A 13,885-nucleotide genomic window follows, 5' to 3' on the forward strand; every position below is an offset into this window, starting at 1 on the left:
AGAGCAAAAATGAACTGGAAAGAATGAGGGACTTGGAGAGAAATGCTTGGGCTCAGCGCCTTGAGCACTAGAGGGCACCCCGCATGGGAGTTGTGTGAACCCAGAGACAACATGCATAACATCACCCCAGGTACTCAACAAGTTCCTATAACTGGCATCACTGCGGCTTTAAGATGCTGTGAATGATAGGTTATGTTATCAAGTTAATAACAGCTTTCAAAAACACTCCATCGAACAACTATTTCAGTAACGCTCAAACAAAAGCCTCTCTCAGAGGCATTAAAAAGGGGATTCAAATAATGACAAAAATGTCATAAAAGAATGGATCATAAAAATCATCTCAAAACTCAGAATCAACAGGTGTCATCGTCAGGTTCTGGGCTGAAGGTGGTCCACTTCTGCAGAGCAACCACAACTCTAGTCTAGCACCCCTACCAGAGTGAAGAAAGTGTCTTCAGTGACCCATGTCAATAAGTTGCCTCAGGGGCAGTTTCCAGGAAATGGGTCCCAGGAAAAAGACAGAGAACTTCCTTTTGCTCTAACAGAGAAAGGAGTGGGGACCTTGGTGGCCTGCAGGGACAAATGGGTACCTACCTGCTATTGAAGGGGTTGTCTCCAGGAATGATGTGGGTGCTGTCCTTGCCCGCCAAGAGCTTGATGCGATCATAGAAGGACTTCACTGCAGGCCAGTCTGTCTGGCCTTGCTGAATGATGTCCAAGGGGTCCCGGGACCCCCGACAGAGCAGGCTGTTCTGACAGGCTGACTGCAGGCAGCAGTCAGGGTCCAGGCAATCCACCAGGCCATCTGGAAGAGCAGAAACAGAGCCAGGGTCAGAGCATGGCACCAAGCCACTTGGAGATGCCGAGATGCTAACACGTTTGTTACCATCAAACCTTCCCATGGGTCCGAGACTGGCAGGTTTCGCGCAGCAAGCCTTGTATAATTGCAGCTTCCCCCATACAGAGAATAAACAACGGAAGGAAACAGCTGAAAATATCAACAGTGGTTTCTCTGGTGTGATCCTCTTTCTTTGCTTTATTGCATTTTCCTAAAATTCCTTCTTTTTACTACCACAAGCAGATATTATTAGAGTGACTGGGAATAAAACCCTGAACTTTTCTTTGAAATAACATAGCATAAAAATTGCCCAGAGACTGTTCCCAAGGGCCTGTGCCGATTGGGTATCCACTAACCAAAGTGTGGGAGGCTGTCAATCTTCCTTCCTTGGAGAAAACCATGCCAGCCCTCCTCCCCCTAAGCCAGGGGGAGGACTATTGACAAGATGGAGGAGAAGCAGGTGCTGTGAGAGTCACCTCTTCAAGGAAGTGTGGAAATGGCATCGTGTGGCCACCAGGAAGTCACTTCCATTCTGTCTTCTTCTAGATTCCTGAGCTTTTACCCACTTTCCTGGGCTGCTCCTATGCACTAATGGGCCATGCTCCCCTCATTGGAGTGCTGTTCATGCTGAGGATGGAACAGCAGACACAGGCTCATAGCACCTGTCTGGAAGGAAGAGACAGACAGGACAACCCACTGTTGAAAGCCCAGTTTAGGGGTGGTCTTTTTACCCAGGAAGCCCCCCTGGTGGTGCCATTGGCTAGGTTAGTATTATGCGTTGTGGCTCACATCCCCCCATTTACATGCTGACATTTTAAACCACACTGAGAAGGGGCTTTAGGATGGAACTTTTAAAGCTCTTGTGGGTGAGTTAGTACTCCTGTAACGGGTACCTGAGGGAGTCTTCTGGCCCCCTTTTTTCCCTCTGAAGACACTGAGAAGGAATCAGGCCATCATCTGACACTCAGTTCCCCAGGGTCTTGGCTTGGAACTTCCCAGCCTCAACCATGAGAAACAGATGTGAACTGTGTAAGCCACACCCACTATGGTTTTATTGTTGTTTTGTTTTGTTATAGTAGCACAAAGTGTTTGACCTTGGTGGGAGCTCCTGCCCTGTGCATCTCGGGTCCTGAAGGAATAGCTCACATTTAGATATCCACAGACAGAATCAAGGACCTGCCTCAGGCCTCCCCATTGACAGCCTCCAGAAGCAGGTTCTGGAATCTGCACATCCACTGTGGTTCTCAGGTGATTCTAATGCACAGTACATTTTTAGAAACCATTGTTGTTGACACTAACTTCCTTGTAGGGGAATTAGTTACGTCTTTATGTTTGCCTCCATAGCTAGAAAAGAATTCAGTGAACGATGAACAGGGCCTTATTAACTCTACATGTATGTCTCTCTCAGTGTCCAGAGCAGAACAGGATCCTCAACAAATGTTCGTTGAATGAGTGGATGACTGTTACCATTCCTCACATGTCAGAGATGGCCGAGGACTAGAATGTCCAGGGCAATGTTTGCCCTTCGGAATTCCCTATCAGAATGAGGTTTTTGATTGAACACATGGTAGCAGAGCTTGAGAATAATGTAGCTGATGCCTCCTGAATTTGATAGCAAAGCGGTTTTTTTTTTTTTTTTTTTTGGCGGGGAGGGAGAAATAATTAGCATCATAAAAGTGTGCTCTCTAACTCTGGACTACGCCCATGACAAACACTTGTCCGAGAGTGCTGAATCAGAGTCCTGGCTGTGGGCTTTTAATCTACAACAATGCCATTTTTTGGCACCCCCTTCCCCTTTGGTTCCACCAATGAAATTGAAATATGTAATTCCACCAAAGTTCCTAGGTAATTTAGCAATTAATGTACAATTATTTTAATGCATTACTTTCTTTTTTAGCAAACAAACAAATTAGGAGGTTGCGTGTTTTGTTCGACTTTAAATTACTGAAAGTAGCCTCTCATTTTCCACGTGGGTAAATGCTGCTGGTGTGCCCCATAACACATTTAGGTTTGCAAAATTTCCTAGAAATGCAGACACAGGAGGGTGGGCAGGCAGGTGCGGTGTAAATTTAGGGACTTTGTAGCTCAGCCCTGTGTGTTGGCTGAATGTGAGGCTCCCAGAGTCCAGGAAGGCTGAGGCCCCAGGAACAGTGCTGAAGGATAAGAGCATCTTGGCAGCAGGCTGATCCAGGAACATAGCCCTGGATCCATGGTCCGATTGCTCAATCTGGATTCAAGGGCCATTGGCAGAACAAGGAAGAAAAGGAGAAGAAAAAATAATTGCATTGAATTCTGCCGTGAACATCACGTCCGTGGTCGGCCACACTAGACAGAGGGAATCTACACAGAGCGCCTGCTTCAGGTTTTAAAAATAACCCGCTGAGATCCACACTTCTATTCAGCAGCTGAGAAGCTTCTCAGGTGAGAAGAACCCACTGTTGTTAGCATTATAGATTTCTTTTAAGGTCATCGGCCTCTTCCCATTAGGAGCCCCATCTATCTCGGGTGGCCTTGCCCTTCTACGGCTGGGAAGGGTTTCTTCCTCCTCCAGCCCATTTGCTACCCACCCCATATTACCAGCTAGAGGATGAGTATGCGTCAGGCGCAAATAACACCCGGAGCCGGTTCTCCTATTAAGCACCAAACATTCTGTCCTCCACTGGCAGGCTGTCCCTCTTTCTGGACCTGCCACTACCTTCAATTTCCTCCTTGTTTTGTTGATATTTTTTTTTTTTTCTTTAATCTGAGGGGCCAGTCTGGCAAGAGACTAAACACACCAGCAATAGCAGGAGGCAAATACAAAGAGAAGAAAAGAAAAGAGATATGAATGATCCCCTCCCACATATTGACATTTCTCTGCCTCAGTGGCAGCATCCGGGTGTGGGCGTTATTAGGGCAGCAGTATACGCCATGCCTGTAATGGCCTCCTCATGCTGTGTGATCACTGGCTGCTGCCCCCAACACTTTCCATCGACACCGTGAACTTTAAATTGGCCCTCCAGTCTCCCAGTGGCCTGTCAGTCATGAGAATCGCCTCTTTATGCTAGCAAGCCCCTTGGATAGAGTCTGACATTGCAATCTTCAGTAAATTACTCTGTCACTGACAATCTTGCAGTTATCTTGCAAACAATCAAGCAGGCAATCAAACCACTCTGCATTGCCGGTTCAGGACCCGAGAGGCCAGGACATCTCCATCCAGCAGGGCGGGAAGCCGCAGGCCCTCTGATGACACCGTCCCGTTTCTTTATTTATTTATATACCTACTTATTTGTTTGGCTGCATTTTTTTTTCCCTGCGGAGGGTAGGGATGCTGGTGGGAGAGGTTGGCAGCGATCCCTCCACAGGAGCTTCATTCTGATCCGGCAAGTGAGACTTCCCAGGTGGCCCACAGTGTTGACACATCTGCCCATATGCCCTCGTCTGCTTCAGTTCACTCTGGGAAATGTGGCCTTGGAGCCTGTTCTAGGTTCTTTCTCTCAGAACTGAGGCCAAGTCACAGTTTTGGCTGATTTTTCTATGCATATATATCATACAATAATTGGACTGGCATTTTCAGGAAAATGTGGTCGTGAAGAATCTTTCTGGGAACATGATTGAGCCTATTTATTTATTTATATTTTAATATAATTTAACTAATTCCAGTCACACCAAGGTTCTTGAGAAAATCTCTTTTCTATTACTGTTGTTTTAATATAGAACCTCATGTAACTCAGGCTGGGCTAGAATTCACTCTGCATGTAGCTGAGGATGACCTTGAACTCCTGATTGTCTTGCTTCTACCTCGCAAGTACTGGGACTGTGATTGTATACAAGCACACTGAGCTTAAATTTTTTTGAAAACATCACTTCTAATGAAGAAAATCAGAGAGAATTTTCTATGACAATCTAGTAATATGAAGTGAATTCTTTGGATCAGAAGTCATAACAGAGAAAGCCACACAACTCACACAGAGTTGAGGTAAGAACCTGCTGTGTGGACTCAATTTCATCTTCCTTGGCCTTGTCCTCACCGTGCAAGCTTGGGAAGATGAACAACTTTGTTGAACATCAATCTGCTTGCCTTTGAAGCTGAATTATTAGGCTGGGCATGGTGGCTCACGCCTTTAGTCTCAGCACTCAGGAGGCAGAGGCAGGCAGATCTCTGTGAGTTTGAGGTTAGCCTGGTCTACAGAGCGAGTTCCAGATCCTCACTTAAACAACAACAACAACTGAGTTATCACAGTATATATGCTTCAGGGTTATGAGATAGGGAATAACTGACTTGATGTATAGAATATCTTCTTATCATAAAGTACACAGTAAACTATAGGTATTACCATAAACAGAAGTTTGCTCAAGTTTTAAAGTTCATTCTGTTTGTAAAAACTAGACAGGAAAAGTAATGAAAGGAATACTCCTTTATACATAGAGTCATTCATTAGGATGGGCCCTGGGCTGGTTAAATCCAGGCAAGCTTGCTAAGTTCCAAATAGTGACAGGTTAGGAGTGACGAACAGTGAAAATAGATGTCACAGAGGAAGCAGCATTTTCATATTTTAAAAATTCGAATCTTCACAGCAACTTTGCAGAGAATAGTACTGCAACCCTGAAACTTCGGCCTGGGAACTGGAGTCTGAGTCTCGGATTGGTTACTGTCAGCTGCTGTGGACAATGAACTGCTCTGGGTCTCTCCTTTCCCTCATGTACCAAGTGGAGATGATGGTGACAATGTGAGAAGGGGAATTCTCAGCCCTCAGGATCTGGTATCTAAGTCTGTCTGTGCCTTCAACTAAACTCAGATAGAAAATGAAGGCAAGCCTATGGTGGCTACACCAGTACTAGGCACATATACATAATTTCCTGTTCACTAGACAATACAGCACCATTATTCTTTGTACAGCATTTATGTTGTAGCAGATGTTACCTAGAGATGGTTCTAGAAGGCCTGTCTAACCACTGCCCTGTGAGTTGCATGTAGGTGGGGATAGCTCTGAATGTGGCCCAACATAAAGTCATAAATTTACTTAAAATATTTTATGACTTGATTGCCAAGCTATCAAAGATGAACTTTGTAAATTATGTGACATGGCAGTGTCAAAAGGCTGGGCACCCTTGAACAGGATTCAGGAAGATGTGAAGAGGTTACCATGGAGACACTGCACTTTTTCCATAAGGAATCTGAGCATTGGGGACTTGGTATCTGTGGGGTCCTAGAGTAAACCCCCTATGTATACTGAGGTATGGAGCAGTACTTGGTACCGTGAGTGCTCAGAGATTGAACTGTCACCATCATCATCCTACAGAGGAAGAAACTGAAGCTTGGAAGACTGAGTCAGTCTCAGGCATGTGGCTAAGAAGCAGAAAAAGGCAGCCAATAATAGCATTTCCATTACTGGAAAGAGATGCTTCCCCACTAAAGGAAGTCAGTAGACAAGGTACTTGGCTAGTCATCCAGGGAAACCTGAGAGACTTAATCACTTCTGAAGGCCTGTCTACCACTCCATTTGGGAAAGAATTGTGCTGGTTGACATGGACATCTGAAAATGTGAACATGAGAAACAAAGTGCCTGGGAATTCATTCCTAGAACCGGACTGCCGAGACACTCCCCCGGCATTCACCTGTGAGAGTCAAACCATCACGTTGAGTTGACACATACCTTCTGGGATGGCTATAGGCTTGTGTCAGCCATCTCCAGTCCCTATCTACTTTGCTCTGCTGGATTCTAAAAGGGGTGCTTGCATGCTCTAGAGGCTTCAGCTCTAACTTAGTGAATGCTTACCAGTAAAGATGAGCTCTGGTTGGTGGTGGGAGGCCCCATGCACACAGGGGAGCAGTCATAGTCAACATTTGGGCATTTCAGAGTTGGTAAAACATGTAGTGCATCTTTACCTTTAGCCTTTTAAAGTGAAGGGCTCTAGGATGTGAGGATGCTTATTTCTCGTGGTTTCTTCTTTGAGCTTTGTAGACTGGGGGCTTTGGGAGAGTCTGGCGTTTTGTTCAGTTTGGTGGCATCTTGTGTCTTGCTATGCATGTGACTTCCTCTTTGACCTACATGAACTATGTGGCTTTCTTAAGCTTTAAAGGCTTAGAGGGACAGCTGTGTTTACTTTCCTTGGGTTTGTTTTGTCACAGGGTAACACAAAGTGACCTCAATGATTTAGTGTAGGTGCCATGGCTACTCTATGAATGTCTTCATGCAGTGCTGGTTTGGAGCCTGGTTAAAAGTGCAGATTTTTGGATGGGCAAGGTTGCTTAGTGGGTAAAGGCACTTGCTGCCATCCTGATGACCCGAGTTTGATTCCCAGGACTCATGTGGTAGAATGAGTGAACCAGTCTCCATATGCTGGCCTCTAATTGCCACATAGGTGCACACACATACAAAATAAATACACGTAATTATTTTTTAGAGCTCAGTTTTTCATACTGAAACCCATTTTTTCCAGACTGTGGTTTGAAAGGACACGTCGAAAGGATGCGCTATCACTCATCAGTCTTTCTATCCTATTCATTGGGCCTGCAGGCTAAGTAGAGGGTTGGTTAAAACCATAGGCTTTGAAGAGTACATACCGATCCATTGACAGGGGCTCACAAACAGACACAAGCAATTACAGTAGGTTAAAAATTATAGTTTCCTCTACCAGGAGGTATTGGCTGGGGAAAAGCCCAGGGGAACTTTCTGGGCACTCTACACATTTTTGCTTCTCATCTTGGCCAACTAGCTATACAGGCAATTTCAGCAAGTGGTGGCTAACAATAACGGTACTGAACAGGAGTAGTGGGTGATCAGCCGAGATGAGACACTCAGGAGGCTTAGGAGAGTGGGAGCACCCACTCACAGGCTAAGGGCGTCCGAATCATTGTTCTATTTCTTTCTTTCTTTTCTTAAATTTTTTTGGGTTTTCTGGGCAGCCATGGTTTGTTTACCCACAGAGAGATTGGTATTTACCAGTTTTCCATTTCCCTCAAGAAAAATGCAGGTTGTGCAGGTGACAAACCCTGGACACCTTAGGACTAATGATGGGGAGGTGACAGGAAAGCTGACAGAGCAGAGAAGAAGGACAGAGATACCCAGTGGGGCCAAGGAATTGGGAGCTTTGTTCTGCAATGGAAATGAAGGAGGAGAGGGGTGGAGTGTCTGGTTGGCAAGCCCCTCACCCCCCCTGCCCCCTGCCCCTGCCCCCGTGGACTTTTTAGGGAGATAGCAGCCATGGAGTGGATTTTGTCTTGCAAGATACTTACTTAGGTTGAGCTCTGGCAGTGTCCTCCTAACAACAAGTGTACTTTGCCCAGTCCTCAGTTAATATAGACAATCGCCTAGTAACAGTGAATGTTGTTGAGGCAACCCAATTTCTATGAGACTGCAAAGGAAATACTGCTCCCACCAGCAGAGGCTGTCTGTAGCTCTTTGGAGCTGGGGCTGGCCACTCGGCCCTCGGGTGATGTACTGAGGTTGTATACATCAGACACCGAGAAACTTGCTGAAAAGCATCAGTGGCTTATTGGAGCCCACAAAGCCCATCAAGGACTGAATAAAAATCCTCTATTAGGCATCTTGTCAGCTTTAGGGGTTTCAGACCCCCAAAACACACCAGAACCTGCAGCCACATTGGAAACCAGAAACAAAAAGACTGACAGAGGACCATCTGTGTTACAAGGCGTGGAAACTTTGTGTACACATTGGTGTGCTGACAAGCCACCCCTCAATGATGGGTAGTTATCTGAGATGGTGAGCTTGTCTTCTGGGGAAGAAGTGATCATTTTATGGGGACCATATTGCTCCCCTCAAGGGATGACAAAGACAACTTCCTTTACTTACCCTGAACGGAAATGACAATCACCCAGAAAACTCTTGGACTAAGACTTCCATCTCAGCTCTGCCTCTGTTGGAGCCTAAGGCTCATGTAGGTGCCACGAAGGCAGAGCTGTGGTTGTGGAACACCTTTATCTGTAGCTTGTGCCACACCGATTGGCTCCTTTATCCCTCATTCACCATGAACTGTCTCCTTAATTAGTATACTGGGATGTGGGGCCTGGTCTACCCTCTTGGGACTCCTGGAGTTGGGGCGAAGAATCTGCTATATTCCAGATTAACTCTTGGTATCTGGTTGACTCTGCATGCATAAAGAGTGAGCAAAGGATGGTAGGCATTTCAAAGGTACCCTGATGGGAGACAGGGAATTTACATAGGGTGGTCCCACCAGGTTACATGCTGGTTTCCCCAAAGCCCAAGTCACACAAAGATGCGGTACCTAGCTTTTCCCCAACTTGTACATGGTGACACTGACTCATGGCCCAGCTAAACAAAAGGCAGATAGACGTAGATAGACCTTAGAATGAGAACATTCTGGCTTTCAAAGCAGGTCTCTCATTCCCTGGGCAAGTGACCTCACTTTCCCAATCTACAGAATGGACTTACGCTAATAATACCCACTACCTTGACATGCAGAGAACTATAGGATGGGGCCCACATGAAGACGGACACACAGCTCTGTGAATGATGCTTCTTAATGATATTTCCTGCTCTCCACCATAGAAAGGCATTGCTCCATTTGCATTTTCCCCTATGCCTGCTGACAAGTTGGAAGTGAGGAATAATTGAAAGTATTCTGGCTTGATGTAACTAAGAAGTGAAAGGTGCGGGCAAGGCTGACTTGATTTAACCCGGCACTATGAGATTAGTTCTTCATTGCCTGTGTTAGGTCTCCCGCGTTGCCAACCTCTGAAAGCAATAGATTGGCTGACAGGGTACTCATTTGGAAGGTTTCACCTGCCATTAATACCCTGGCTGCCTGACGGACCGTCGTTCCTCAGGCGGCCTGCTCTCCCTCCGTGGAGCACGGCCATTCTTAAATATTGCGAGGAGGAGGAGGAGGAGGAGGAGGAGGAGGAGGAGGAGGAGGAGGAGGAGGAGGAGGACCGTGTTTGCATTCCTGGAAGGCCTGTTGGAGGTTTTTCTCTTACTTCATGCCAATTCTTTGTGTCAGTCTCTGAGTTCCGGGGCCAGAGAGCCTTGCCCCAGAGCACCTTCTGCTTTTCTTATGACTTAGCAATGGAAGATCAGTCAGGCTCGACCAGAGATCTGGCAGAGCGGAAGCCCCTCTGCAAGCTGCTTTGCCAGCTTTCCTGTTCTGGGGGAGGGATGTGGGAAAGAGACAGCAGAGTCAGCTAGGAGAGCCACAGGGCTCTGTTGACCACTGCAAGGGTGTGATTCGTGTGGGACCTCTCTTTGCCATGTCTCTAGCCGTGCCTGGAGGCCACTGGAGGATGTTTTCCCACTAAATCCTTAATATTCACCCGCTTCATTTATTTTGGTGAACCTTCTTTACCAAACTCTAAACACCCCCCCCCCAATAAAACACAAAACACCCAACAAAATCTGTTTGGGACTCCAGGTGGGGCTTGAGAACCTTTATTATGTATAAGTTCTCTGGTGATGGGGATGTTTGTTCTGAGCACTGAGTTTCCAGTATCCACAATCTTGCTCATATACTTTTTACCTGGCCCGGAGAACAGATATTTGCATTCCTGATGTTACCCTAGACCTACAGAATCATTGAGATGGAGACTGGGAATCTGTATTTTAAGGGAGGCCCCTAGATATTCCTTTGCTTATCAAAGTTTAAGAATCCTTGCCCTGAATTACTGCAAAGGCCCTTTTAGACATCTAAAGAAGTATACACAGTCCTGCGGGACTATGCCAGTTTTTCCAATCTGTATCTCCTGTAGGATATTATCAGGGGTTTCCTGAAACACAGAAATGGAGGTGGTGGGCAGGGGAATCTATGTTCAAGTACAAGTACAAGTACGAGACATCAATTAAACGATATGAAATTACGTTCTCACAGCAGAACTTCTCAGAGCCCTTGAAATGTGAATACACACAACTCTGTAATGCCACAGTGCAGTGGATGTCCTTCATGGTGGAGGATCCATTTGGTCCAGATAAGTCTCTGCCTTATAGCCTAAGAGCATCTGAAGGCATTCTGCCAGGAGAGGGGGCCCTGTTCTTAGAAGGGTCAGCCAAACTTCCCTGTTCTCCACATAACAAGCAGCATCTTTGTCCTTTCTTGACTCTGCAGAGGGTAGAGGCCATCAGTGACCAGGCCCAACACAAACAGCATTAGTATGACAAGCATGTCCCTTCAGGGGAACCGTAGGTACTCTGTCCCTACTCTCTTTCTGCTTCAATACCCCGAGGTGGCCTTGAATGTGTGTGTGTGGGGGGGGCAGTGCTAAGTGACAACATCCTGGGGCCACATGTTAGTGAAGCATCACAAACCTGGCATTGTGGTACAACTTTGTTAATGCTGCTGAGTCACAAAACAACTGCAAAAACCATCTCATGATGTTTTAAGTTCACGATTTTATGTTGGGCCGCATTCACTGATGCTTTTGGCAGGATGGAGCCTGCAGGCTGTGGCTCCCAAGCCTGCATTACAGGCAAGCATGTCTTGCGAGAGCTAATAGTTGGTGCTTACAAAGAACTTCCAAGGTGTCAGGGGCTGTGCAATGTAGTTTTCATACACCTCCCTGTGAGGCCCAGGACCCCAGGCATCAGGGCTGTCATTTGCAGTGGCGGAGCAAGAGACTGAGATACAGATGATTTCCTGAAGTGGCTAGGTGGGGCTCGAACAGGGTCTGCTGCTCTCTGAAGCCAGGTCTTACATATGGCTGCTATTTGAGGCTATGCTTCTCATTAAACACCCCTCCTTTCCTGGGGGCTATTGGACCACTGAGCCATGCTTTGAGCCTGCCTGTAGTCCTTACACCTAAGGCCAGACTAAGTAAATTGGAAGACCAGTGACTCGAATACATATTGTATTGGGCTATGGAATATTTAGTCAGTCTTCTATTCCAGGTCTTCACTTACATCCAGCTCACGGTCTGACTTGGTAGGCGACCACTGGATTGGCCCTTCACCAGCTCTTCAAGGTTCTGTATGTTTTCTCACACTACACTGTGAATCCTTCATCCAGCCATGATCATTCACATAGGTTCTTAGGAACCCCACAACTGGGTTCTGTAGTCCCCATTTTGCAGATGGAAAAACGGAGGATCAGAGAGCCATTGGGTTCTACCCAAGTACACAGAACTGATAAGTTAATGGATGCATGATTCCCACATTGGCCATTTGCCTTCACCTCTTGACTTCTACTCTTGATTCTTATAGGAGGCTGTGAGGGTCATAGCACATCAGGGTTCCTTCCCTCTGAATGTTGAGGCTTCAGCAAACCTCCTCAGCTTCTCATTTCTGTCCTTCTCTCCTCCCTTCTTTTCTGTCCCCTACTCTCTTCTTAGTCTACCCTTTCTTCTTTCCACCCTTGGCTAGTTAACTTCCTCTAACCCAGAAGCGGCTTCTAGAAATGATCTCATCTGATCAGTAGTTCAGCCCCACAGACGAACCCCGACCCAGCATAAACTCACCCCTGTTAGCCCGCAGCCATGTCTGCTGCACCACAGGGACTTGCGTCCTGGCTGCTGCTGTCTACCCCTTGACTGTTATGAAAGCCACTGGCCATAAAGAGCAGGGCCTCTGATCCCAGCCTCCCATTGCCCCAAGTGCTCGCCTCCGCCTGCTCCTCCTGGCCTCTCCTAACCACCCTTCTCCCTGGCCCTGCTCCTCATCAGCTTGCGTTTTCTGCAGAGCCTGCTGACAGGTCAGACAGACGGAGCCGATGGCCATGCAGTCTAGGCCCAGCAGGGGGTAGCAGCCTGGTGGGGTGCCAGACAGTGACCTGCTGGGTCCTTCAGAAAAACAAGGGCTGTCACAGTCAATGCTGTGGAGCAACAAGCTGGAACAGCTACTTTCTGCCTGAGGGGAGACCTGGGGATGTCTAGGATGGGCCTCAGAGTTGAGACTGTTGGGGCATAAATACACTTCTGACTGCTGGCTGGGAGGAGGGATTGGACTTGGATAGAGAGAACTGATTTAGAAACTGATCCCTTCCTAAAGACTCCTGTGCACCAGGCACTGGACTCAGAACTCCCAGGATGAACTTATTTGGCCTTCCTGTCTCCTCTGTGGCCACGAGCCAATATTACACTGCCGGTTATGGTAGTGAGGTCTGGAGACAGGTGACATGCATCTCACAGACTTACTGTATGCAGACATTGGTTGCAACCTATTAGCTCTGTGGCCCTGGGCTTCTGAGGTCACTGCCTCAGTTTCTTATCTATAGAATGGTACTAATAATTGTGCCAGTTTGACAGGGATGTCACAGAAGATTAAGCCTTTTACCAAAGCTTTTAGTGTATGGTGAGCAGTTGTTCCCACCCACTTTACAGCTGGAGAAAGCCAGTCAGAGAGAGATGAAGGCTTGTGGGAAGCAAGGCTGGGATCCAGTGGGCCCGCCTCAGCCTTCCCTACCATGCTACACCTTGTCCAATGAGCTATACTGAGATGTCAGAGTCAAAGCTATCCTCAGTGCTTCTGCGTTTCTTCCTGTCTTAATGGATAATTCTGGGGTACACTAGTCAATTTTTTTGTCTCTCTGACAAAATACCCACTGAAGCCCACCTAAGGAGGAAGGATTTATCTTAGCTAGGGTTTCAACAATGACAGGCTTGCTTCTCTGTTATGGGCCTGTGGTAAGGTAGGAAAGCGTAACAGATCAGAGACCCTCACCTCAAGGTGTCTGGAAAGCAGAGAGGAGATAGGAAGGGGCTGGTGACAAAGGACAGTCCCTAAGATGCGGCCTTAGTAGTCCACTTCCTTCAAATAGGCACCACCTGCCTTCAAGTAGGCCACTACCTCCTGATCATGCTAGCGTGTTATGAATCCATTATTGGATGGATCCATCGATGGAGGCAGAACCCTCATAATCTAATCACCTGTCAGTCAGTGACTGACTCCAGCAGCTGAGGACCGTGCCTTTAACATATAAGCCTGTGGGGACCATTTTACATACAAATTATAACAACCTTAACACTGGGCTCGTGTCCCCTTGGAAGTCACTGTATAGGACAAAATGCCATTGGTAAGAGCAGTGAACAGTCCAGCCATGTGCTAGTGTCTTACTGAAAGAAAATAACAAATCTTACATTTGGATTTTTGCATTAGTAAAGTG

The 13,885-nt window shown here is 46.8% G+C and overlaps 1 protein-coding gene across 13 annotated transcripts in view; it reads right to left on the reverse strand.

The window, feature by feature from the left end:
* Window positions 1-13,885, reverse strand: part of Tenm2 (teneurin transmembrane protein 2) — a 1,224,381-nt gene that overhangs the window by 70,953 nt on the left and 1,139,543 nt on the right. For all 13 annotated transcript variants that reach the window (XM_036195999.1, XM_036196007.1, XM_036196006.1 and 10 more), the window contains one exon: window positions 595-805. In XM_036195999.1, the coding sequence (XP_036051892.1) occupies window positions 595-805 (211 nt within the window). The remainder of the gene's footprint in view (window positions 1-594; window positions 806-13,885) is intronic.

Source organism: Onychomys torridus, chromosome 8, assembly GCF_903995425.1.
Source record: "Onychomys torridus chromosome 8, mOncTor1.1, whole genome shotgun sequence".
NCBI lineage: Eukaryota > Metazoa > Chordata > Mammalia > Rodentia > Cricetidae > Onychomys > Onychomys torridus.